This window comes from Acinonyx jubatus, chromosome A1 (assembly GCF_027475565.1).
Source record: "Acinonyx jubatus isolate Ajub_Pintada_27869175 chromosome A1, VMU_Ajub_asm_v1.0, whole genome shotgun sequence".
Lineage (NCBI taxonomy): Eukaryota > Metazoa > Chordata > Mammalia > Carnivora > Felidae > Acinonyx > Acinonyx jubatus.
This window is the reverse complement of record NC_069380.1, coordinates 50,362,208-50,387,470: the sequence shown is the minus strand read 5'-3', so window position 1 is coordinate 50,387,470 and position 25,263 is coordinate 50,362,208. Positions and strand designations below refer to the sequence as shown.

The following is a 25,263-nucleotide window of genomic DNA, read 5'->3' as shown; positions in this document are numbered from 1 at the left end:
TCATTCACACATGAAAATAATACTGTAGGCACCTAATAAAAATTTTAAATGTCAATTTTTTCCATGATTTTTTCCATTTATTCATGCAAAAATTTTATATTTCAAATTTATATTGCTTCCAAAAGTATTTTATTATGTCTATTTCCTCATGAAGGTAGTGGGAATAGCCCGTCCCTGGTAGAGGGGGTACATTGTCTGTAGAGAATTTAAAAGCAATAATAATGCTGACTAAATATTGGTATGCCTTTTATTATCACATATATTGGCAATGCTAAACAGGATTAGCAATAAAACATTCTTCTGTGCTGGACCAAACTATCCCACATACACCTTCTTCTTCCTTCCCCTAAAATGGCATTGATCTTGACTAATACAACTAATAAATGTAAATAAGTATTGACTGATTTAAAAATAAACACAAGTTTTAAAACACAAGTTGCGGGGCACCTGGGTGGCTCAGTCGGTTAAGCGTCTGACTTCGGCTCAGATCATGATCTCGAGGTTCATGAGTTCAAGCCCTGCGTCGGGCTCTGTGCTGACAGCTCAGAGCCTGGAGCCTGTTTCAGATTCTGTGTCTCCCTCTGTCTCTCTCTGACCCTCCCCCTTTAATGCTCTGTCTCTCTCTGTCTCAAAAAAAAAATAAACGTTAAAAAAAAATTTAAAAAAAACACAAGTTGCAAAAAGGTCAAATAAAATCATTAAAACACAGTAATAGGGAAGGAGAGGGAACATTCAATACCTAAAATGTGTCAAGATCCTCGCCTTCTTTAGGGAGAGAAGAGACTAGGAAGAGGATTTACAACTGGGAGTGTGAGAGTTTTAATAACTTCCTATTACTAGTCTTCATCATTTAGTCACTGAGGGGGACCTAAAAAATGTTGCAGTTCAGGTGCATCCACGTTATTATGTTGCTAGAGACTTTGTTCAGCTTGATCTGTTGATCAGATACCAGGCCCTTAACAAAAAACACCGGCATTTTCCCACACTGAATCTTAATGTAATTTTACACATGGCTTCCTAGCTCGATTTTTGCAATGGAAGAGTAGAACGGTCTCTGGGCATCACTGCTTTCCAGTCTCTTACATATGGGTCAGATCATTGACAAGACCTCTCTGGGTGAAAAATTACTTTCTTTTTATTTTTGAGGGAGGAAGGAGGAATGACACATGATTCAAGTTATGATTTTGTATGTAAGGACATTTCTCACTTTAAGAAAACCCAGTATCCCAAATCCAAACTGTTAAAACAAGCTAAGTTGGTAGCACTTACACACAAAAATGCCTGGATTGATAAAAGGCTTCACTTGTGGGTTATTTTTTAAATAGCCATTTAGTCCTTTATGCTTTCCTTATTATGTTTCAGAAAGCTTTACAAACTTCAGGAGTCTATCTACTTTTTTATTTATTTTGAGAGAGAGAGAGAGAGAGCGAGTGAGCGAGCAAACAAGAATGAGCAGGGAAGGGGAAGAAAGAGAGAGGAAGAGAGAGAATCCCTAGCAGGCTCCATGCTGTCAGGGAAGAGCCCCATATAGGGCTGAAACTCATGAAGGAGATCATGACCTGTGCAAAGTCAAGATGGACACTTAACCAACTGAGCCACCCAGGCGTCCCAGGAGTCTATCTCCTTTATAAGTGGTTTTTAAAAAGTAATAACGATGATAAAAATTGTTTTAAAAAATTAGAAAATACAAATATTTTAAATATAAAAATCATTTGCAATCCCAGTGTTATCAACACTGCCACCATTCTGCGATAATTCCTCTCAGTTTTTAAGAACACCTTATGTACATATGCTGTGTGTAAATTTTTAGAGCCTGTATTTTAACCCCTTGAGTTCCGTGGTGCTGTCGTGGCCATTCCAGGTCGAGCCTCGCGGTGCAGAGGTATGTCAGCGGTCAGCAGCTACAGTTTGTCTTTCTGCCTCGGAGAACCAGCTGCTGGATGCAGCAGGCTCAGAGACACTCCCTCCTTTTTCCTTTCCTGCTCCACCTCCCTAAACTTTCCAGTTTCAACAGCAGATAGTCTCTTGGCCATCTAGCTAGCTCCAGCCCTCCCACACTGGCTTCAAAAGGAAAAAATCCCCTAAGGGTAGCAGTAGCGTCGCAGGGAGGAAAGCTGCCCACTCTCCTGGAACCAGAGGCGGAGGCCCCCATCTGCACGGGCGGCGCGCGCTCTCGGCGGGCGCGACCCACTCCCGCCCTCCCCCTCCCTCCGCGGGCCCGCCCCGGCGGACACGCGCTCGCCCCCACGGGCGGAGACGCGCCGGGGAAAGCGCGCGGCCGCGAGCTCCAGGCGCCATTTTGGAGTCGCTGTGTGGGCCGAGGCGGCGGGGCCCTGCGCGGTGGCCGCGGCTCGCCGAAGGAGGCTTTCGCAGCTACGAGGGGTCCCGGAAAGAGAACGCGGGTTGCGTGGGACTGAGAAAGGAGGCTTCTCCTGGAGCAGCCAGAACCGCAAAGGTGGAGCCGCGTTGGCGTCCGCCGCGGGACCAGCGCCTCGGATGCGGGCTGAGCGTGGGGGGTCGCGGCGGCGGGAGCGCGAAGCGGGGCTCCCTGGGGGCCTCATGTGAGAGCCGCGGGACCAGCCGCCGCCGTCCTCGGAGCCCGGGGTGGTGCTTGGGGGAAGCCGCCCCCGGCAGCAGGTAACGGCGGAGGGGCAGGGCCGGAGCCCCGCTGTGACTGCGAGGCTGGGGTGGGTCCGCCGACCTTCGTGGGCGGCAGGGCGGATCAGGGGCGCGGGGTCCCGGGCGCGGCGCCCAGACCTTAGAGCCTGCTTGGGGGCGTTTCCCCGCGATGCCTGCTTCAAAACATGTCAACAAGGCGTGGTGTGAATGCGGGCTCGCGGCTGCTGTCGCCCGGTTTTATTACCCTTGGCAGGGTTGGCGACAGGCACCTTAGAGCTCGCGCTCTGCCAGGCTCTTCCCGGCGTGGGCTGTGCCCGTGCGTGTAGCTTGAAAAAAACGAGGGGCGTTGAAGATGTCAAAACACTGCTCAGGGTAGAGCGCGTGAGAAACGTCAGGGAGAGCCAATCCGTGTAGGTGGCGCGGGAGGAGGGGACGTCCCGGTCCCGGAGCCCAGTGGAAAACTTGGTCGCTTGTGAGGAGGAGCCGCTTGGCGCCTGCCTTAGGCGTGGGCAGCGGGTTCAGGTGGGGCTGGCCACGGGGATCAGGAAGCAGCCTATTCAGTGATTGACCTGCGTCTCCAAGCCAAGAGGTTAGATTACTATTATTTTGTTGCTGCTGATGTCCAATTCATTCAGTGAGCCAGATCTTTTAAATAGTCTTTTTGTCCTCTTCTTTTGAAATATTTATAAAAATGCCATCAACTCCGAGTTATCTGCAGATGACACCTAGACACATTTTCGCCACCACACTCTTCGTACCATCTAGTTCTGAGAGTTAATCTCGTCCCACTGTTGTTTTTTTTTTTTTCTTGTATTCCAGCCAAAGAATGCAAGTTAATTTTGATATTAGGCAAATGGAAAGGAAATGTGATGCCAAAACAAGCTTTTTAGAGTTGTGTACAAATGGGCTTTTAAAAGTGCTACATGTACAGTTTACTAAAAGTGTTTAATACAGTGATGGACACACAGCTGAAGTATTCTCCACTCTTTCTCTGATGAACAAATTTACTACTACTTTCCGAGGGTATGGAAATATTAAGATTAGTTCAGTAACTCCCTGTGCTGCTCAACTACTCTAGTTTTTCCTCATTAATGGTTTGTTTGTTTGTTTGTTTTTCCTTTTGGTGCTTCATAATATCAGTCCTTCACCAAATGCTCTAGTGACCTAAGTTGCATCAATTATTTGGGGCCTAGAAAAGTTGCAATTTGAAATTGAACTGCTGGAGCCTTGAAGAGGTCTGGTTTGGGTGCTCTACTAAGGAGAAGAAATTATAAAGACAGTTTCATTCTTTTTTGAATCTCCGTATTTCAAAATTGTGAGTAGTTTCAGGTAGTCAGAGAAATTATAAGCCACATTATGATTTTGTTCTTTGACCCATATTTTCTATGCTAAAATTAAGCCTTCAGGATAAGGTAAAGCAGAAAAATGGGTCATAATGACACTGTTACCTCAACCTCTAGTGGGACATTATTACTAGAAGAGATTTTTTTTTATATTAAAGGTTGTATTGTGGATTATACTACCTTTTCAGTAAACACATTACAAAACGTATTCTCAGATTCACAAGTAAGTTTTAATGTTCCATAAAACTACCCTCTTGCCATCACCTTTGTCATTCTGTTTTCTCCTTGCTCAGTAGAATATACATCATTTACTTCACTTCATTTACATCATCCAAATCACAGACTTGGAAGTAGGATCAATGAGGAATTCATTGCATACATGCTGAGATCTCCTGGGCAGATTTTAACGGCAAGAAGGCCAGGAGGCTTTGCCGTTTTGTTTCCTTCCAGCCCCCAGTCCCCTTTGACAAGTTTTACTAGCTATTGGGTAAAGAGATCCCACAGAGATCTATTTGGTTAAGAGTCATACACATACACATCCTTCATCCCACACAGGAATCAAATTCTTATACACAGATATGCCAGAAGAAGGGAGTTGGAGCCACAAGCCGTCCTTTTCAAAAGCTATGACTCCAAATCCAAACTACCACTCTGCCAGAACTACTCTGTAGATATAAAAGTGTTGCAGGCTCTAAACTAAAGGGGTACTAGTGAGTAGTCTGCAATTACCCCCCTTAGTTTGCAATACTTATTTTTCCAGATAACAAATCAAAACAAGACCTGTTTGTCTGATTACAATGTAATTCATTGACGTTAAAAGGAATGTGTATGAGATAGGGGCACCTGGGTGGCTTGGTGGTTAAGTGTCCAACTCTTGATTTCAGCTTAGGTCACGATCTCAACGGTTTGGTGAGTTGGAGCCCTGCATTGGGCTCCGTGCTGACAGCGTGGAACCTGCTTGGGATTTTCTCTCCATCTCTCTCTGCCCTTCCCCTGCTTGTGCTCTCTCTGGCAAAAAAAAAAAAAAAAAAAAAAAATTCACCTGTAATGCCACCACTATTATCCTACTACTGTATTTATATAATATGGTACAGTATAATCCCACTTATTTATGGTTAGTTACTACCTTAGTGTGGTGAATCCTGTACCAGTGTGTGTTTCTCATATATAAGCATGTGTTCTTGTATTTTCTCACACGTTTCATTTCTTTGTCATACACTTTAAAGTCTTTAATACTGGACTACTTTCCTGTATTTGAGTTCAACATCCTCTGTCTCTTTTTAAGCCCTACTACTGTTTAATTCCTCACAAGAATCCTGTGTGTTATTATCCCCACCTTACAAAGTGAAGCACAGGAAGGCCAAATAATTTGTTCAAGGCCACATAACCAGGGAGAGGTAGAGCCACAATTCAAACCCAGGGAGCTTGATTCCAGAGCCCATTCTTTTAACCATACTACTATTTTGCAATAAGACTATTTCAAAGAAACAAATGCAATGAAGATCGTACAAATACACAGAATAAACATATACCTATCATTCGGAAATACAACTTAGGGTAAACATTGCCATACTAAGAGATGTGCTGGAAGAAGAAACCACATTTCAGACCAAACCATGCATAGTAGGGATGGGTTTGCTTATCTTAAGTAGAGATTGTGTCTGGCAGTAACATATTACAGACTATTCAACGTGGAGAGATCTATTGGCTACTTACTTCGTATCTTCTCTAGAGATTCCTGGGACTGTGGTTCCTTGAATTCAAGAACTCAAATATAACAGGTATCCTTAGATGACTTTTAAGAAAGCTTTAGCAGGTGTCACTGTAGGGTTTTTTTTTTTTTAATATTGCTTTTAGTTGACTATAATTTTTGGTTTAGTTTCAAAATCATGATATCTCTCCCTCCCCCTGCCAGTAGTACAGTATAAACACAAATGTTTAAAAATACCTGTATAGAATTTGTAAAACAACAGTTGGTCTCCACTGGCACTTTTCATTATATTTTGTTTTGATATTCTTGAATTACTGGTCCAGTTCCTCATGTTTGTGTTTGCATTTATAAACATCCATATATGTATCTCAATGGCAAAACGAATGTTGGATTTATTGCTATTCAAAAGTTAAGTATGAAAAAAATGATGCATTTTTCTGAATAGGATGAAACGAGGAGGAAGAGATAGTGACCATAATTTATCAGAAGAAGGTACTGCAGAGAAATCTAAGAAACTGAGGACTACAAATGAGCAATCTCAGACTTGTGATTGGGGTAATCTCCTTCAGGACATTATTCTCCAAGTATTTAAGTATTTGCCTCTTCTTGACCGGGCTCATGCTTCACAAGTTTGCCGCAACTGGAACCAGGTATTTCACATGCCTGACTTGTGGAGATGTTTTGAATTTGAACTGAATCAGCCAGCTACATCTTACTTGAAAGCTACACACCCAGAGCTGATCAAACAGATTATTAAAAGACATTCAAACCATCTGCAATATGTCAGCTTCAAGGTAATACTTTAAATCCTTCTTTTAAAAAATAAAGTATATTCAGTGGCTTTTTTTATCCTAAGCCAAAATATGTTCTCATGTTTTTAAAATATTGCCTTTTTAGAGAAAGTTCTTAATGATTAGAATTATTGTATACATTAGAAGCTGCAGAGGGGCACCTGGGTGGCTCATTCGGTTAAGCATCCAACTTCGGCTCAGGTCATGATCTCGCTGTTTTTGAGTTCGAGCCTCGCGTTGGGCTCTGTGCTGACAGCTCAGAGCCTGGAGCCTGCTTCGGATTCTGTGTCTCCTTCTCTCTCTGCCCCTCTCCTGCTCCCAGTCTGTCTCTGTCTCTCAAAAATAAATAAACATTAAAAAAAAAACTTTTTAAATCATTTAGAAGCTGCATAACTAATTCCAGCTGTTACTTTTATCATAATTTTTAACATAGTTATTTTATTTTTATCATAATTATTCATAATTTATTAAAAGAACAGAAGCAGCTACTAAATAAGCATAAATCATTTACTAAAGCTGTCAGTCACATTGAATTATTTTGAATAAGTTTGAGGAAAAAATATACAATAAAATAAATAAAAAATTTGAAGGGGTGCCTGGGTGGCTCGGTCATTTGAGCATCTGACTCTTGATTTCGTTCAGGTCATAATCCCAGGGTTGTGGGATCAAGTCCGCATTGGGCTCCATGCTCAGTGTGGAGCCTGCTTAAGATTCTCTCTCTCCCTCTGCCCATCTCCCCTGCTTGTGCTCCCTCTCTTAAAAAAAAAAAAAAAATGGAGATTATGATTGACTAAAACTTAATTGCTATTACTGTTTAATAGAGACTGAATTCTGCTTATTGATGGCTTTATGATATGGGGTTTTCAAAGAAAAAGGATATAAAAAAATTTTTTTAATGTTTGTTATTGAGAGAGAGTGAGTGAGCATGAGCGGGGGAGGGGCAGAGAGAGAGGGATACACAGAATCTGAAGCAGGCTCCAAGCTGTCAGCACAGAGCCCAGCATGGGCTCGAACTCACAAACCCCATGACCTGAGCCGAAGTCGGATGCTTAATCGACTGAGCCACCCAGGCATCCCTAAGAAATTTTATGTAAAAGGTTTAGATGAATATATTTTAGAGAGAAATAGAAAAAAGGACGTGGAAAAATGCCAAAGAGAGCCGTTTGTTTCTTTTCATTGCCAGAAAGGGACATACTGGAATTCATGCAGTGATGAGATAATTGAAGTGGGGTGGCTTTTTGAGATGTCTAGAGTAGTTTAAGGAATCACAGTGGTTTATAGGAGTACAGAGGCTTATAGTATTTTGTTTTGGGGATGAATAATGGAATGTAGGCATGTTTACTAAATCTTTAACCTACCTGATAATTTTTGAAAAGTAACACATGAATACCTGATTACCCATAGCTAGCATTTATTTAACAGGTCACATTAAACCTAGATAAAGCAGTGGTTCTTAATTCAAGTTCTTTGCCAAAACTAGTCTTGTCTGCTCTCATATCATTCCTTCTTAGATGGAGATTATTTGTAATGTAATAAACTAATAACTGTTTCTTCTGTAAAATTAAGGTTACACAGAGAAATGTAAATATATGCATAGGTAAATGGTGTGTTCTTTTCTAAGGTGGACAGCAGCAAAGAATCAGCTGAAGCAGCTTGTGATATATTATCGCAACTGGTAAATTGCTCATTAAAAACACTTGGACTTATTTCAACGGCTCGGCCAAGCTTTATGGATTTACCAAAGGTATTTGCTGGTTTTATGTTGTTGGCAGTTACTGAGAAATCCGATAGAAGCTCTGCCCTTGTAGTGGTCATTTCTTGTAGTGACCATGGGAGTGTAAGAAAAATAGTATACATAATGGAAAACTAGTTACTATTTATTTAGAATGTCAGGCAATAGGAGTTTTAATAAAGCTTTTCCTTTTTCTGATCACCTTGTGCTTCTTGATGGGAAAAGTTAAAGAGTGAGTGAATTTGCAGAGGATTCAGCAAAGAGATGTACTAAAAGTAACTAAAATTGAGAAGCAAATTAGGAAAAAGACATATAGCAGCTCCTTTTTTGGACTTTCAGAGCAGATTTGTGAAATTACAATCAAAGAAAAGTAGACAGTACCAGTAGTGAGAACAGGTATAGCTTATTTATAAAATCTTCTGGTAATTGTGTATAGATTTATTCCTGAGCAAATTTAGTGTACTTGGATTACTTTACAGATTTTATTTATTTATTTATTTATTTTAACTTTTTTTTTTTTTTAAATATATTTTTGAGACAGAGAGAGAGCATGAACGGGGGAGGGTCAGAGAGAGGGAGACACAGAATCTGAAACAGGCTCCGGGCTCTGAGCTGTCAGCACAGAGCCCGACGCGGGGCTCAAACTCACGGACCGCGAAATCATGACCTGAGCCGAAGTTGGCCGCTTAACCGACTGAGCCACCCAGGCACCCCTTTACAGATTTTATTTAAAGAAAGCTTTTTTTTTTTGGTGAACAGTGAACTATTTATGTTCATATATATGTTCTAACATGATCCTGCGTATAGTAAGATAGTGTCTCTAATAACTAGACTCTTAAAATAGAAAAAAAAAAGTGCATTTTTAGAAGGCAGCTGATAAAGGCCTCCTGAGTATGTTAACTAATGTTGGGTAGGTTAGCATGCAACAGTAATTTGAAAGGTTTTTTTCAGAGTACACTGCAAACTAAGATATAGATACCCCTTTACATATCTAACAGTTTAATTTACTAGAATGATTCAGGAAGAAATAGTACTAAGTTGAGTGTGTATTATAACTCAGGTGGTTATGGAATGGAATATTTGTAACAAATGTATCACCAGTTGATTTCAAAGTCTTAATTGGTGATTAAAAAGGTTCTTTAAATACATACATTTGAGTTAAAATGTTTCCCTCCTATAAAATAAGGGAAATAGGTAAGAGATTCTGTTCAGCATTTTAAGATTCTAAGTACATGAGTCAGAGCACTGACTTAATGTGCATAAAAATCATCTAAGAAACTTGGAAATTTTGGGTTACATTCCCTGTTTCAAATTTCCCCTTCCTATGAGACATCCAGGAGATTCTTATTAAGTCAGAGCACTGACTTACATGGTATAGTAGCACCTTGTTCAAGCTTCATATGGAAAATGATATATTTTGAGTTGATTTTCTGTGTACATACCATAGTTAAAAAAACAAATAGATATGGTATAGTAAAATATACCACATGAAAAGGTATGCTGAACAAATTTAATTTCCTTTTTTTCTTGTTACTCAAGATTACCATTATACAGATCTAGTACTAGTACTGTAGTTACATGAAGTCGTTTTGTCTTTGGGAACTATGATGCATCTGGGATGGCTTCCTTCCTTATTAAATGGGCCTAAGATGCTTATGTTGTTCTTCACCTCGCCCCCCCCCCCCCCCCCCCCCCCGTTTTGGCTCTTGTAGAAGATTGAAGTAGGGTGTTACTGTACCTTGGAAGTCCTGGAAGAACTGTAGAAAACATGAAAGAAGTATATTTGACCTCAGATAAATCTGAGGGAAATGGAAAAAAGAAGGCAGGGATGCAGTCATGAGGATGCAGTCATGAGTATACTAATGAAATGGGACTGTACAAGGTATAATTGAGTTTGAGGTGAAAATATTAGAAAGAGTTAACATTTAAATAGGCAAAAAGTTACCTGATCAAAATTTAAGTAGTTAACCAGTTATTTAATTGTAGAGGAAAATTAAGTTAGCAAATGTGATCATGCAAATGGTGTTTCTTTGTACTTTCTTGGCTGTTAGCTTGCCCTCATTCCTTTTCATTGCTGTAGTGAATTTATAAAGGTAAGTGGAGGGTGAGATTGGTTATGTAGAGGAAGGTGTCGGAGCATATGTTGACCTCTCTTTCCTACTCCTGGATCCTTCGTCCATTGGTTTTAGCTGATTCCACGTTACACACTCTGACCATGCTTTAATTCCTGTTGCCCTACAGTGGTTCGAGGTCAGATTCTGTGTCCAAAAGATAATTACATGTATATAATAAATGGAATAATAATTGGTGTATTTGTGGAAAAATACATTAAAATGAATGGCTTGAAAATACTGTAGATAATTTAACGTATTTAAAGGAGTTTTAAACTTGGAATTTTATTTAGGTATGATTTTGCGTATTTTAGAATCAAATTTTCTGTGAGCTTTTTTGTTTCAAGTGAGCCTGAGTTGATATTCTAATTTCTAATGATTATGCTAGTAATTTTATTACTATTTTAATGGTTAACTATCAGACCAAAAAAGAATGCAGTTCAGTGTTACAAAACACTGGAGGTATTCTCATCCCCGATTCTGTAATTCAATTTTTTACTTTTTACTTACCAGTGATTATTGTGATTTAGGGGCTTGAAATCTCATTTTGCTACAGGTAAAAAGACTTTTCTCAAAGATAGCAAATAGTCACCTCCCTTTTTTACCATACCCCCAACAACAGAGTGAAAGGATGCTACCCCTAAAACAGTTATGGGATACATCATTAGGGTTCAGATGAACTATATGTGAACTATATGTCTTATGTGAACACTCCCTCAATTCTCATGCCTGAAAGTTGAAACTGTTTCCATTTTTTTGCTTTTTAGTCTCACTTTATTTCTGCACTGACAGTAGTGTTTGTAAATTCCAAATCCTTGTCGTCGCTTAAGATAGATGATACCCCAGTAGATGATCCATCCCTCAAAGTACTAGTGGCCAACAACAGCGATACACTCAAGCTGCTGAAAATGAGCAGCTGTCCTCATGTCTCTCCAGCAGGTATGTTGTGTTTTTTGCCAGGTAACATTTTACTAAAATGGACTGATGTATTTATCGAATTAAAAACTGATCATTAACCTTGAGGGTGGGTTAATATGATTATTTCATCCCTTTTGCATAAACATTTTTAATGTCATGATACAGTAACATAAATTTCTGTAGCATTCCTAGCCTAGACACTTATTTTCAACTTATTTTTTACTCTTATTTGTCAGCTTGTGTCCAAACTGTGTTAGAATATGGATTAAAAAAAAAAAAAGGACAGTATTAGATTTGCCTGAGGTGCCCTTTAGATAATATAGAACTTTCTTTAATTATAGTTGAGCCAGCAGGGTAGGTTTTGAATCAGAGCAATCTCATAATTGCTTTTTGTCTCACTATGTAGAGAGGGAGGAGAGTTGTGCTGAAGTTGCCACCTTAACATTTTGCAAGATAACCCTTTTCCTAACTTGAATCTTGGAGCCAAGAACCCATCAAATGGGGAATAGCATTGTGAAAGCTGTTTCCAACTTTTCTTATATAGAATTTTCTAAGCATTACTGCATTATTCAGTTTCAGATTATTTAAATTCCAAATAGTTTGTATTATAAAAGAAGTATAAACTCACACTTGGTATTATTACTTTCTGATGCTTCATTTCTGACACATCCTCCCACTGTTGACATCGCTCCCAGTCTTTTGGCTGTGTTACTTGGGAAACCCATTTTTAAAAGACAGTGTTAAATCCTTGATATCTTTACAAAATACTTCCTACCTTCTTGCCATGACTAAAGCCCAGACTTCCCCCAAGAAAGTGATTTCTTCTTGGATGGAGATTTCTCTGTCTCCTACAGGGAGGGTCTTAGTGACAGGAATGGCTAGTCTATTGCAGTATTTCCCTAGCTGCTTCTGCCACTTCTAGATTTTTACTGAAGGTGATAATCTAAACAGTCTGGAACTTAAGAAGAATGGACTTGTGGCAGTTACTTCTTACATGACCTTGGTCACATTTTCTATCTACTGTATGGGTTGCTATGGGAGTGAGGTCCATACCTCGTAGCTTCATAGTGTACAAGGTCCTTTGTATCCTCACCTCCACCTATCTTTTTAATCCTGTTTGCTACTCATTCATGTGTAGCTTTTACTTGAGTCCAATAATAACTAAGGTTCTTTGTACCTGTGTGTGTGTGGTTAGTGCACTGTACTTGTGGAATATGTTTTTTCCTCCCACTTCTTCATCTAGCCAAGTCCAGGCCAGCCTTCAGAATTCAACTCAGATGATCTGGTTTTGTTCTTATTTTCTCCTCTCTGGTTTAGAACCACCATGTGTTGTTTCCATAGCACTCTGAATGTAACTTCAGCACTTCCCACACTCTATGAGAGCTTTTGGGTCTCTGGGTTCTCAGTGAGACTATGAGTTCATTATTCTTTTTATTCTGGTACATCTCATGTTCATTTACTTTTATTAAATATATCACATCAATTCTGAGAGGGTAGTATAAACTTGCTTGGTCTTACCTCATGGCTTTTGGGCAAGTTGTGCACCTGAAATACTTTTAAATTTAAGAGTATAACCTTAGACGATTATAATTTAAAATTTAATATATTTGCATATTTACTTTCTATCCATATTTTGCATATTGGGACTATGCAAAACTATTTCTTTTTCTAAGTTGAAATCAAGGATTTTTTTCTGTTCTTTAGTCACTGAATATTTTATCAAACTTTTCTCCTATTTTATATAGTCCTTACAATTGTCTACTGCTTGATGTTTGGGCACCATTCAACGCTAGTGACTGTTGACTCTGATACCATATTACGTCGTTTTCCTTCTGTGATTGTTCCTACCATTTCTTGTGTTGATTTCTCTTTTCATTCCTTAAATTTTGGTGTTTCACTGTGTTCTGTGCTGAGTCCTTTTTTGTTTTACTATGCAAACTCTGGGCTGTCGTCATCATTTGTTGTGTCAGTTACATTCTGTATGTTAATACTTCCCACTTACAGTGTCTCTGGAACTCCAGAGCTATGTGTTGAGCTGCCAGTGGCCCAGTTCCTCTAGAATGTCTCACTGGTGCTTCAGATGAATGAACTTTCTTCTCCCCCTGTCTAGATCTCTTGCTTTTTCCTTTGTGCTATCTCAGTAAATGGCTCCATCCATCTGGTTGTCAGGGACCTAACAGACATCCTTGATTCTTCCTACCCTTACTTTCTACATCCTTTCAGTCACCAAGGTCTGGTGATTCCATCATTGAAATAGGCCTTGAGTCTACACTGTGGACTGATGATTTATTCTGATCCCCTTCTATTCATATTGCTAAAGCTCTAAGCTGCAGTGTGGTAGTATTTGGAGTTCGGTTGGGAGATAGTTAGGTCATGAGGGTGGAGGTCTCATAAATGGCATTAGTGCCCTTATAAGAAGAGGCAGGAGAGAGATGATCTCTTTTTCACCATGTGAAGATACAGCAAGAAGGTGGCTATCCGCAAGCCAGGAAGAGTTGTGGTCCTCATCAGAACCTGACCATCCAGATTGGACTTCCAGGCTCCAGAACTGTGAAGAGTAAATGTTTATTGCTTAAGCCACCCTGTCTGTGGTATTCTGTTAAGCAACTTGAACTAAGACACTCTGCCTTCTTCATCTCCACTCTTACTCCCGTAGTACAGGTCTCTGTAATCTTTGTGCAGTACCCTCTTACACTGATTTCCTAACTTGCAGCTTATTCTTCTCTAATGTGATTTCTATGTACAGAGTAATCTTTCTAAAATATAAATCAGATATTTTTCTCCAGTTTTCTTCAAATGTTCTCACTATGCTTTAGATAAGATCCAAACTCCTTACTTACTGAGGCTGACAAGGTCCCATATGATCTAGCCCTTGCCTCTCTATGGGGCTTCATCCTTTAAGATGTTACCTTACTTGCATACTGTATGTTGACCTGAAGGCTTGGAATGCTTCAGTTCTTGGAATGCTTGTGTTTCTTCCATGTGTGGGTGTTCACACAGGAAATAAAGTTCACTTTCCTTCTCCCCTATCTTTTGCCCTAGCTTGATCCTTCTAATTCTTTATGTCTCACTGTGTTAGTTCTGGGAAATCTTCCCTGATCCCCTTGCTAGGACACCCAGAGCATTCTTGTTTAATTCTCTGCCGCCTGCTATTATGATAAGGATGTCTTGTTCATGTTGCATCTTTACCATCTTAGCACCAGTGCTTGACACTCATTATTAGTTGAACTAATGAACATTTAGTTACTTAGTGTTCTATGTTGTTGGTAAGCCAACATTTGTCTTATAATTCTTTTAAGGTTGGATACTTGTTTCTACATTTTTGCTGTGATTTAAAAAATGAACCATTTTGGCACGAAGCAGTTTGCTTCTACCAGTTTCTTCCATAGGACAGATGGTAAAGTGGAAGAAGTAGATCAGAGGGTCCAGATCTTTTTTATATACAGCCTTTTGCTGTATTTTCTTCTAAATGAGTTGTGTGAATTTACAATAGTACCAACAATGAATTTCTATACACTTTTTAGCATGTATCAGTGTTTCATTTCTTTTTATTGCCAAATAATATTCCATTGTATGGATTGTACCACATTTATCTATTGATCATTTGATGGATATTTGCATTGTTTCCACCTTTTGACTGTTATGAATGATGCTGCTATGAAAATTCCTGTGTAAGATTTTGTGTAGATAAGTGGTGTAATTTCTTTTGGGTATATACCTAGGAGTGGAATTGCTGAATTATATAGTAACTGTTTAATTAAGTTTCCTATTGCTGCATAACCAACAACTACAAATTTAGCATGTTAAACCAGCACTCATTTGGTAGTGTCACAGCTCTGTAGGTCACAGATATAGCCATTGCTTAGCTAGCTTCTTTGCTTAGCCAGGGAAGCTGTGAGTCTGACTTCTTTTCTGAAACTGGCCAAAGAAAACTCAGCTTTTAAAGGGCTCATGTGATTAGATTAGAACTGCCTGGACAATCTTGTTTTAAAGCCAACTGTGCTATATAATATAATCATGGGAGTGGTATCTCCTCACATTACAGGTGCTGGGGATTAGGTTGTAGAATCTTGGGGACTTGGACTTTTAGAATTATGCCTGCCACAACTGCTTTAATAGTTACTAAATGATATCTCAGTTTCTTTTATTTGCATCTTTGGTTTCCATTCCCTGTGTATTTATTTTCTTTTTATATCAAGCTTTATAAGATTGCAAAGAACAGAAGTGCTCAGGTTATGAAGGTTTATTTCAAAGTACACAGAAACCTTGTAGAGAACAGAAACTTTGTAGTGGCTGAATAGTAAAGCACAGATGTCTTTTGGTGACTCTTACACTGGTGATTCAGTTTACCTCTTTACTGATTCTGTTGCCTATATTCTCTTCCCACTGCTTTTAAGCTTTGGCTTATTGGAGCCTCTGTCTTGTCACTTCTCAAGCAGTAGTTAAGCACATGAACTTAAGAGTCACTCAGTTTGTGTTTGTCTTTAGTTGCATCAACTTCAAAGTAGAAATAATTTATTTTTCTAGATTTTTGAGTATATTTAGTACGTGACATTTACTGTACAATAAATAATAGATAATATGATGTGTGTTTTGTTCCTATCCTTGTTTCTAAACACCAGAAAGAAATGGTTTGAATGGGTCATTTATCAAGTACTATAGGCTGTCTGGGGTAGAATTTTAGTATTAGGCCATTTCAGAAATCAGATGCTGACCTTTGGTAAGATCTGCTTGATAGGGGTTTGGGCAGTTCTGAAACATAGCATGCCAAGTATAGGGACCATTTATGGAACTGCTTTCTGGATATGTTAAGAATTTGTTAGTTATAATTACTATTTCCATTAACGTGAATTGGTTACCTTTGACTCATTTATCTAGTGGTATCTTGGTATTTTTTTCTGAGAAATTTGTTGAGTTTATTAGACACTAATAAGCTGTTAAAAAAATTTTGCTCCCTTGATAAAAATCTTTTTTTTTTTTTAACGTTTATTTATTTTTGAGACAGAGAGAGACAGAGCATGAACAGGGGAGGGTCAGAGAGAGAGCAGGAGGCACAGAATCTGAAACAGGCTCCAGGCTCTGAGCTGTTAGCACAGAGCCCGACGTGGGGCTTGAACTCACGAACCGCGAGATCATGACCTGAGCCGAAGTCAGACACTTAACCGACTGAGCCACCCAGGAGCCCCGATAGAAATCTTTTTTAACAACCTTTCAAATGTTTTATTTAGTTACATAGATTCTTTTATGTGGCTTTACCTTTTTTTTCTTTTTAATTAGAATTAAATTTTTAATTTCCAAAAATGTCTTTTGGCCTCTGTAGTGATGATCATGTAATTTTTCTTGCTTAACCTATAGGTTTGGTGTTTGTAATCAGTTTTTTAAAAAAATATAACACTGTCCATGCATTACTGGGGTAAACGTTAGTTATGGTACATGTAGCTAATCCTTGAATAACATGGGTTTGAACTGTGGGTCCATATACCTGTGGATTTTTTTCAGTAAATACAATATTATACTGTAAACATATTTCCTTTTATGATTTTCTTTTCTCTAACTTTGTTGTAAGAATGTAGTATTCTTATTGTAAGAATATAAGTAAATATATATTGACGTTTATGTTATCAGTAAGGCATCTGGCTAACACTAGGCTATTAGTAATTAAGTGAGGAGTCAAAAGTTATACATAGATTTTCAACTATACAGGAGTCAGTGCCCCTAACCCCTGTGTTGTTTAAGGGTCGTCTGTATTTATTAATAATTTATAATTGTTGGAACACCTGGGTGGCTCAGTTGGTTAAGCGTCTGACTCTTGGTTTCGGCTCAGGTCATGGTCATACGATTTCATGATTCGAGCCCCGCATTGGGCTCAGCACTGGCATCTGGAGCCTCCTTGGGATTCTCTTTCGCCCTCTCTCTCTGCCCCTCCCCTACTCGCACTCTCTCTCTCTCTCTCTAAATAAATAAACTGTAAAACAAATTTATAATTGTTCTAAGTTTATAAGTGAGCTTTATTTCTTTTTATGGTATCAGGTTTAGAATTAGTCTCATTTTCTTATAGACAGATTTAGTAGTAGGTTTTTAAATGTGACTTTCTGCTAGTTCAACCATATAACTAAATTTTAAATTGTATAGCTTTATGATAGGGAAATATGGTAAAATTTTGAGACATGCATTTGATTAAATTTTTTGAACAGGTGATGAACTCGTACAAAAATTTGTAAATAATTAGACACTATTTCTTCCTAGGTATCCTTTGTGTGGCTGATCAGTGTCATGGCTTACGTGAACTGGCCCTGAATTACCACTTGTTAAGTGATGAATTGCTGCTGGCTTTATCTTCTGAAAAACACGTTCGATTAGAACATTTGCGCATTGATGTAGTCAGCGAGAATCCTGGACAGACACACTTCCATACTATTCAGAAAAGCAGCTGGGATGCTTTCATCAGACATTCACCAAAAGTGAACTTAGTGATGTATTTTTTTTTATATGAAGAGGAATTTGATCCATTCTTTCGGTATGAAATACCTGCCACCCATCTTTACTTTGGGAGATCAGTAAGCAAAGATGTGCTTGGCCGTGTGGGAATGACATGCCCTAGACTAGTTGAACTAGTAGTATGTGCTAATGGCTTACGGCCACTTGATGAAGAGTTAATTCGCATTGCAGAACGTTGTAAAAATTTGTCAGCTATTGGACTAGGGGAATGTGAAGTCTCATGTAGTGCCTTTGTTGAGTTTGTGAAGATGTGTGGTGGCCGCCTGTCTCAATTATCCATTATGGAAGAAGTATTAATTCCTGACCAAAAGTATAGCCTGGAGCAAATCCATTGGGAGGTGTCCAAGCATCTTGGTAGGGTGTGGTTTCCAGACATGATGCCCACTTGGTAAAGACTGAATGATGTAGGGCATGATGAATAGCACCTTTACGTTAAGAATACTGTATTATGATAAGAGTTTATTTCTTGTAGTTCTGATGTAATTCTATTTTGTGGCATGGAAATTTGATATCTGCATTGAATATATAAGGATTGTTTATTGGAAGACCCATGGACCAGTTTTGGTCAGAAAACTTCATCTGTTTCTTTAGCCTAACAGCAGTCAAATCTCAGAAAAATTTTTTAAACTGTGGTTCAGATCTGAAAGTAAGTCAGTTATAAAGATGAAACATTTTACAGTCTGAAAGAAACAACACCTATATATTATAATATCCGAGAATTGAGTACTAAGAAGTTTTCCAAATGTTATGTTCTCTATGCATTTTTTTTTAAATGTAAACTTGACATTTTAGGGTCTTCAGTTATACATACACCTGTTATAAGGTGTTTAATATAGCTCAGGACAGTGAGCATTTTGTGAGAAAAATGTAGGCTGTATCATATTGAATGAAAGAGATTGGTTGAATGTTCTCAAATATGTTACAGAGCTGTTTGAAGAGGTATGTATAAGTAATTGGATTTCTTAGAAAACTGGTATGTGTCACACAATGGTTATTATAGACAGATAATAAACAGAGCCAAGATCAAATTAAAAGAAAATAAACAGAATAGAAGCGAGGCAGTGTTTAGTTTTGTATAAACTTTCAGGTTTGCTCTATAATCTGCTAAACCATATAAATTCTCTTTTGTGATATGTTACTATGTATGTGACACTTTGAGGCATCCTATGTAAAGCAAGGAATGCTTTGCCAGTTCTCCTTGGTTTTATCTTTGTTTAAGCTAGGTTTGAAGTATTATACAGTAATTGAAATGAAAAGCTTATCTATTTAAAAAAGCCAATTTGAAATAATTAAAGGTAGAACTTTAAAATGTTTATAAATTATTTCCATGAAAGAATATTCTCCAGTGAATTTTAGTGATGGTTCATTTTCCATTTTGGAATTAAATAGTTATGTAAGTAGAATTTTCAAAAATCATAAAAGGAGCACCACTTGTTCAGTATAAACAAGTGAACTTAAAAGAGGATATATTTAAGTTCATAATCATATTTTTGAGTAAATATTGCTCAGTGGACTGGAAAATTTTAATACAAAAATGTCTGCAGTTTTGTGATTGTTAATTTGGTTACAACGCTATTTTATATTATTTAAGTTAGGTAGCATTTTTATTACTTTCGTATGAATAATGGTAAAACATACATTGCTATAAGAATATTAAGTTTGGGGCTACATTTAGTTTTGTTTTTGTTTTTAGATATTATATAAGCTTTGATTCTGAGCACTAGTGCTAGTAGATATTACCTTCCTAAGGGAAATTAGAAGTGATTTATCCCCAATGGAATAATATAGTAATGCTTGAAACTTTTAGAAAGCATCTTGGTAATAATGGAAGCCAACAGTCTTACAGATCGAATCTATTTTTTAAATAGATCACCTTCCTAAGAAAAAAGTAAAGGTGATTTTGTACCTAATTTATACTTTTCAAAAGTCATGGTGTTCCGGCCACATGTAAATGAGAAGAAAAAAGGCTGATCCAGACTGGGAAATTAAAAGCAATTATTGTAATATTTTCCCCTTACTAAATAGTTAAAAAGCTTTGTACAAGAAATACATGTGATAGCGGATGAAGCCTTTTTTCCCTTGAACAACTTTGGAAAATGGATTTGACAGTGCATAATCAGTTCTACTAACCAAAGCTTTATTCGGAAATTTACTTTTTTGTACAAATTGAATTATATAATGCTTGAAATACTTTAAGTCACTTTATAAGCAAAATGCATAGCACTTACTTTGTTTATACTGTAAAGTATATATGTTAAATGCTTTTATCAATTTGAGAATAAAGATAGTTACTAATGCTGTTGTATTATTAATAGTTTTTAAAAATGACACTAACATACATATTTGGTTTTACAACAAGATAAACTTACAGATTTATGGGTTTAGTTTCAAATTTATATTTGATGAATACAATGTTTAATTTTGAATAAGTTTATGGTAGGATGACTGTTATAAAGATGTAAGATAAGGGAAATGAAATCTATTCTTAGAAATAAGTTCTGATGACTAAAGTGATAGGAAATAAAAATTGGCCATGAAATGTAAATTTATTTTTCACATTTTATACAGAAAAGGGTTAAATTAAAAAGAATAGGCTCTTTGTTTTTAGAATAAGAATTTATAAAACAGATTTTGAAATAGAATTCTTAGTCAAAGTCCTTTGAACCCAGGTATCCTTTTCATAGAGAAATGTTTTATATAAATTCCTACAATCAGACTAGTTCTTAAACTATTGAAATTATTTTCATTTCCTGTCTTAACAGCTTCCAGAAGATAACTTCAATTTCTCTTGGTAATCTGGGCTATTTTAACAATACTATCAGGAAAAAAAAAGGCATGATTAAAGATTAATCAATTTATTGCATTCAAAAATAGCTTTTTATATTTATGGAAAAGCTTAGGATAGATGGGAGGGGTTGATGTGAACAAGGCTTAGGCCTGAACTAGGTCTTTTTTTTTTTTTTTTTTAACGTTTTTATTTATTTTTGAGAGAGGGAGAGGCACAGAGTACGAGCGGGGAGGGGCAGAAAGAGAGGGAGACACAGAATCTGAGGCAGGTTCCAGGCTCTGAGCTGTCAGCACAGAGCCCGGTGTGGGGCTCGAACCCATGAAGGGTGAGATCATGACCTGAGCAGAAGTCGGACATCCAACCAACTGAGCCATCCAGGTGCCCTGTGACCTAGGTCTTGTAAGAAGCTGTAAGTCACCCCTACCCCATACGTAGCTGGGAACAATCTTTGCGGACTCCAGCTTCAGTTTATCTGTGGTTTTAAAGTTATCAAGCAGCCAGAAAAACCTTACCTGCTTCCTGACCCCCAACTTTACTTTAAACATAAGGACATATCTTAGGGCATATAAAATGGACACAAAGCCCTTTACTCCAAAAGTGAACTAAAAGCTTATCCTTAGAATAATCAGTCAAGTAAAAGAATATAAGGGTAATAGCCTATCTTGTTTTAAGTAGGGGAAAGAAAATGTAGATAGGAAAGTTTGAGAGCACAGGAAACTATTTGGACAATGAAGGGTAAATAGGCAGATGCTGGAAACAAACTTTGGCCAGCCCATTTGCCTTTGACTCTGAACAGGGGAAAAGATATGTGGTAGTTTTGGAACATTGTTCTTTGTATAACATACCAACAAGTTATTTTAAAAAAATAGTCATCTTAAAGGAACTGAAGTCTCAGATTATAAAACTGAAGTTTACTAAGACTTTTTTTTTCTGATTTCAAAGGAGCCAATATTGAAAGTTACAAATACTTAATGTTTAGTAGTTTTAACCTTTGGACCATTTTCCTGTATGTGGATATTAAAATATATTTGATGACACTTTATGGGTCTACTTAATACTAGCCAGAATTAGTAAGTGAGGACATATTTAAAGCCCTAATTCAAGGGGCGCCTGGGTGGCTCAGTCGGTTAAGCCCCTGACTTCAGCTCAGTTCATGATCTTGTGGTCCGTGGGTTCGAGCCCCGCGTTGGGCTCTGTGCTGACAGCTCAGAGCCTGGAGCCTGTTTCAGATTCTGGGTGCCCTCTCTCTCTGACCCTCCCCCGTTCTTGCTCTGTCTCTGTCTCAAAAATAAATAAATGTTTAAAAAAATTAAAAAAAAAATAAAGCCCTAATTCAAACTTCCAACACAATGGTTTCTTAGAGAGTAAATTTTATACATTTATAACAGAAAAATATAAATCACATTTAAGTTATACGGTAGAATTGGCAAATTCCTGCCTGGCCATATTTTGGCTTCTCAATTACCATTTTGAAAGCATGTTCTTGAATCATCTCTACTCCAAAAGCCCTACTTCACCTTTTAAGTACAGTTGACAAGTTTGATAAACTCTTAAGTACTCAATATGAATTTTGTTCTCTCTATTTTATAGTCACCTGAGTCTATTACTTTCACAAAATTTCATTTGTTAATATTCATAGGAACTGAAAAATCTTTACTACTTTTTAAATGTTAACTGCTTAGAATCTTGCTTTAAAATTCAGGCTCCACATCCAGGTGTCCTCATTTGTCTTTGCTACAGAACCAGATTCTGTGCTTTACAGTTAACACAGATGTGGCACAAGAGTTCTTGCATGTTACCCCAGTGCAGTTCTAGAAAATCCAAAATTCTGTTTTCCCAGATCAATTTTAAGAATCCAGGAGAAGTTGGCATTGCCTGATTTTAGCCACTAGGTGGTGATAACGCAAAGATCCAAGTTTGTGACATTCTGAAGACAACCAGCAAGTTAAAGAGGCAAAATTAATTAGTGTTTACACTATTGACAGGAATACAGAGGCTAAATGGGAGGCAGTGAAGTAAAGTTCTCCTTATGTATTTCAGCCTGGCTTTGCCTCTGTGCAGTAGGCAGGATAATCCAGTGCTTCTCAAGCTATCTGTGGTAAAGGGCTGGCTTTTTATTTTCAGACTGTGGCAGTGCCTATAGTTTTGAAAACGACAATAAAAGTGAAGTCCTTGACAAATGAAATAAAAACACATACAAAAATACAAGCCCCGTTTTTTTATTAGATTCAACAAAAACAAAATTACTTTAAAAGAAGTTTCCCACCAGTATCTGTGCTTGACCAGTAACCTGCGGTGTTAGTAACTTATGGTACAGGCATGGGTCTGAGGACTACACTCTGACAATGAAACCTTGCTTGATCATGTATCCCATCCAGTCAACTGGTTCAAGATGTGGCTCCATTACCAATAGCAGGGTAGCCCTGGAAAGGTCATTTAGACTTTCTAAGCCCCAATTTACTCATTTGATCAGGTAAATAATACCTGTGTTTAGGCTTTGTAGGAGAACTCAATGTACTGACCTCTCAGGAGACACTCAAATGTTGGTAGAAACTGAACAACATAGTTTACATATTAAACAGATGGTCTCTGCTTCATCATCTTACTGACTGGCCTTTTTTCCATGAAGAGACAGTGTTCAGTTGGTCATTAGGCATTTAAAGGACCCTGAAACCTTGTTTGATGGCCCTAAATGGAAGCACAGCTACTTGGAGACCCTTGACAAAGACCTGTCCCCTGAGAAGTGTACCCTCCTACTGAGCTGGCACCTCTACTAGGGTGGAAGGACTACATGAAGCAGTAAAGGAGTCATATGGTGCCTATTCACCCAGATGTGTTTGCAGATACTTCCATGTCCCAATGTGCTTAAACAACTGCAGAAGCATTAAAGCTGTCAGCTCAAAGTTTAGATTATTACTATAAAACCCAGGAAAGGTTGGCATGTAAACTACATTAAGCCAGATCAAGGACGGCAGTTCTTTGATTCATCATTGTAGCTACCATTTTCTGTAACTTTCCTATGCCAAACATACATGGCTTCAATTTTTACAACAATCCTGACGGATGACTCCTCTTAAAGATAAGGATACTAAGGTTCAGAAATGCTAAGCTGCCTACATCACAAAATGCCAGTTACTGGCTAGTTCTAAAATGCTAGCTAGGAACTTGTACTCTTTAACACTTTTTACCACATCTGGAAGCAAAACCACTCCAGCCATGGTATCCAAATTAGTCTTTAAGTAAAAGAACAAAATCAAACTACTAGACCTGGTCCCCAAAGTTACAAAAGTTGCAAAGTTAGTCTAAACCATCAAAAAGTACTTAAATGAAAAAGTGTAACTGTACCAGAGAAAAGTAGCCCCCACCATGAAAATGTCACTGAGGGTATTTTTAAATCTGGGCACACCATATCCACAATTAAAAAATATGGGGTCCAAAGATCCTATGTATCTGATATGAACTGTAATTCATTTTAACAAAGGCTTGGAGTTTGAAATCAAGATCACCTAATGGGCTCACTTAGGCTAATGCAATGAGAGTTTCAGCTCCTCTCCAAAAAAGGTCCTGAGATGATATGCTGCAGTTCTGCCCAAGTACATTCTACCCTTCTGCTCCAAGGGAGAAGGCCCTAAGAAAATCCATGAATGTAAAACCACTACCTGAAAAACATATATGCTGGTGACAGGAGAAAAAAAAAAAAGCAGAAGAATTAAAATTTTATAAACCAGAGAGTGTGTTGTTTCTGTTAGGTAAAGGGATTTCTTCATATGTTATTTTAATAAAAGGGAATTTCATAGGTAAAAACCAATATTCAAAATTGTAAAACAAATAGAACTGTCTGTGTATAATCACTGCATCAAAAATTTGCAAGAAACTGAACAGAAATTCTTTAGTTGATGAATGTGGTTTGAAGGGGTAATAAAACCTTTTTACGGCTAAAGCAAGAGTCTGATTTCCTGTTGGCCCAAAAATAGACGTTTCATTTCCCAAATAAGTAGGCTCTCCACTGTAAAGAAATATTCTTGTGTAGTTGGTTTCTATCTTCTTGAACTCTGCTCCAAGTTCAGCCAACTTGTTATATGTCCTTAACACAAATTTGGAACAGTCGTAGGATTCAAACCATGTCTCCGCCCCCTTTTCTGGGCTGGCCTGGACGGTCCATGTCTCATAATAAATCCCTGTTTCATTGTCCCATTTTACCCACTTTGCCATCTTGTTAAATGTGTTTCCTAGTTAAAAAAAAAAAAAAAATTTCCTATGTGAACATCAAAGCCAATCATTAGTCTTATGTCAAATGTTCTAACCTGATTAAGGTCATGAATAAATAATATTATTAAATTATTAAATTATTTGTAATATCAGTTCCAAACCTGTACTCACAATAGGAATCCAAGCTTAGCCAATTTTCATTCCATTTTTCAAAGCACAAGGTATTTCTGAATTGTAAACCTTAGATATAATAGGGGTATCAAGTCTTACATACCAATTCTGTAATCATTTAAGCTATAAATCATACACATGCAGAAGCCCTCTTTACCCCACCCAACAAATCTTGGATTCAAAGGTAAAGAAAGAAAACAAGGAAAAATTGTGGATAGAGGGAAAAGTGAGTGGGGCAAAGGCAGTGTAAGAATGGAGGAGGGTGAAATGCAGAGCTTTTCTGTCACAAAGCATTGCGTGTGTACAGTACGAACGGCAGCCAGAGGAACAGCTACTTTAGAAGGCTGGCCTACTAATGTTACAAGAGAAAGT

At 37.9% G+C, this 25,263-nt stretch overlaps 2 protein-coding genes across 5 annotated transcripts in view; one reads left to right on the top strand and one right to left on the bottom strand.

Annotated features, from left to right (window-relative positions):
* The window catches only part of CLN5 (CLN5 intracellular trafficking protein), a 44,172-nt gene that overhangs the window by 11,008 nt on the left and 7,901 nt on the right, over positions 1–25,263 (bottom strand). The window contains exons 4-5 of one of the 4 annotated variants that reach the window (XM_053216718.1): positions 6,626–6,793; positions 4,731–4,970 (exon numbers count right to left, since the gene is read on the bottom strand). The exons of 1 other annotated variant lie outside the window; for it this stretch is intronic. In XM_053216718.1, the coding sequence (XP_053072693.1) occupies positions 4,861–4,970; positions 6,626–6,793 (278 nt within the window). In that variant the 3' untranslated portion in view covers positions 4,731–4,860. Of the gene's footprint in view, positions 1–4,730; positions 4,971–6,625; positions 6,794–22,714; positions 24,741–25,263 lie in introns of those variants that run through there. 2 more of the 4 variants (XM_053216721.1, XM_027065027.2) reach the window with 2 other exon arrangements.
* Positions 2,296–20,018, top strand: FBXL3 (F-box and leucine rich repeat protein 3). Its single transcript, XM_027065030.2, has 5 exons — positions 2,296–2,637; positions 6,119–6,467; positions 8,086–8,208; positions 11,075–11,246; positions 17,472–20,018. The coding sequence occupies exons 2-5, from the start codon at positions 6,120–6,122 to the stop codon at positions 18,113–18,115; spliced, it is 1,287 nt and encodes a 428-aa protein (XP_026920831.1). The 5' UTR covers positions 2,296–2,637; position 6,119; the 3' UTR covers positions 18,116–20,018.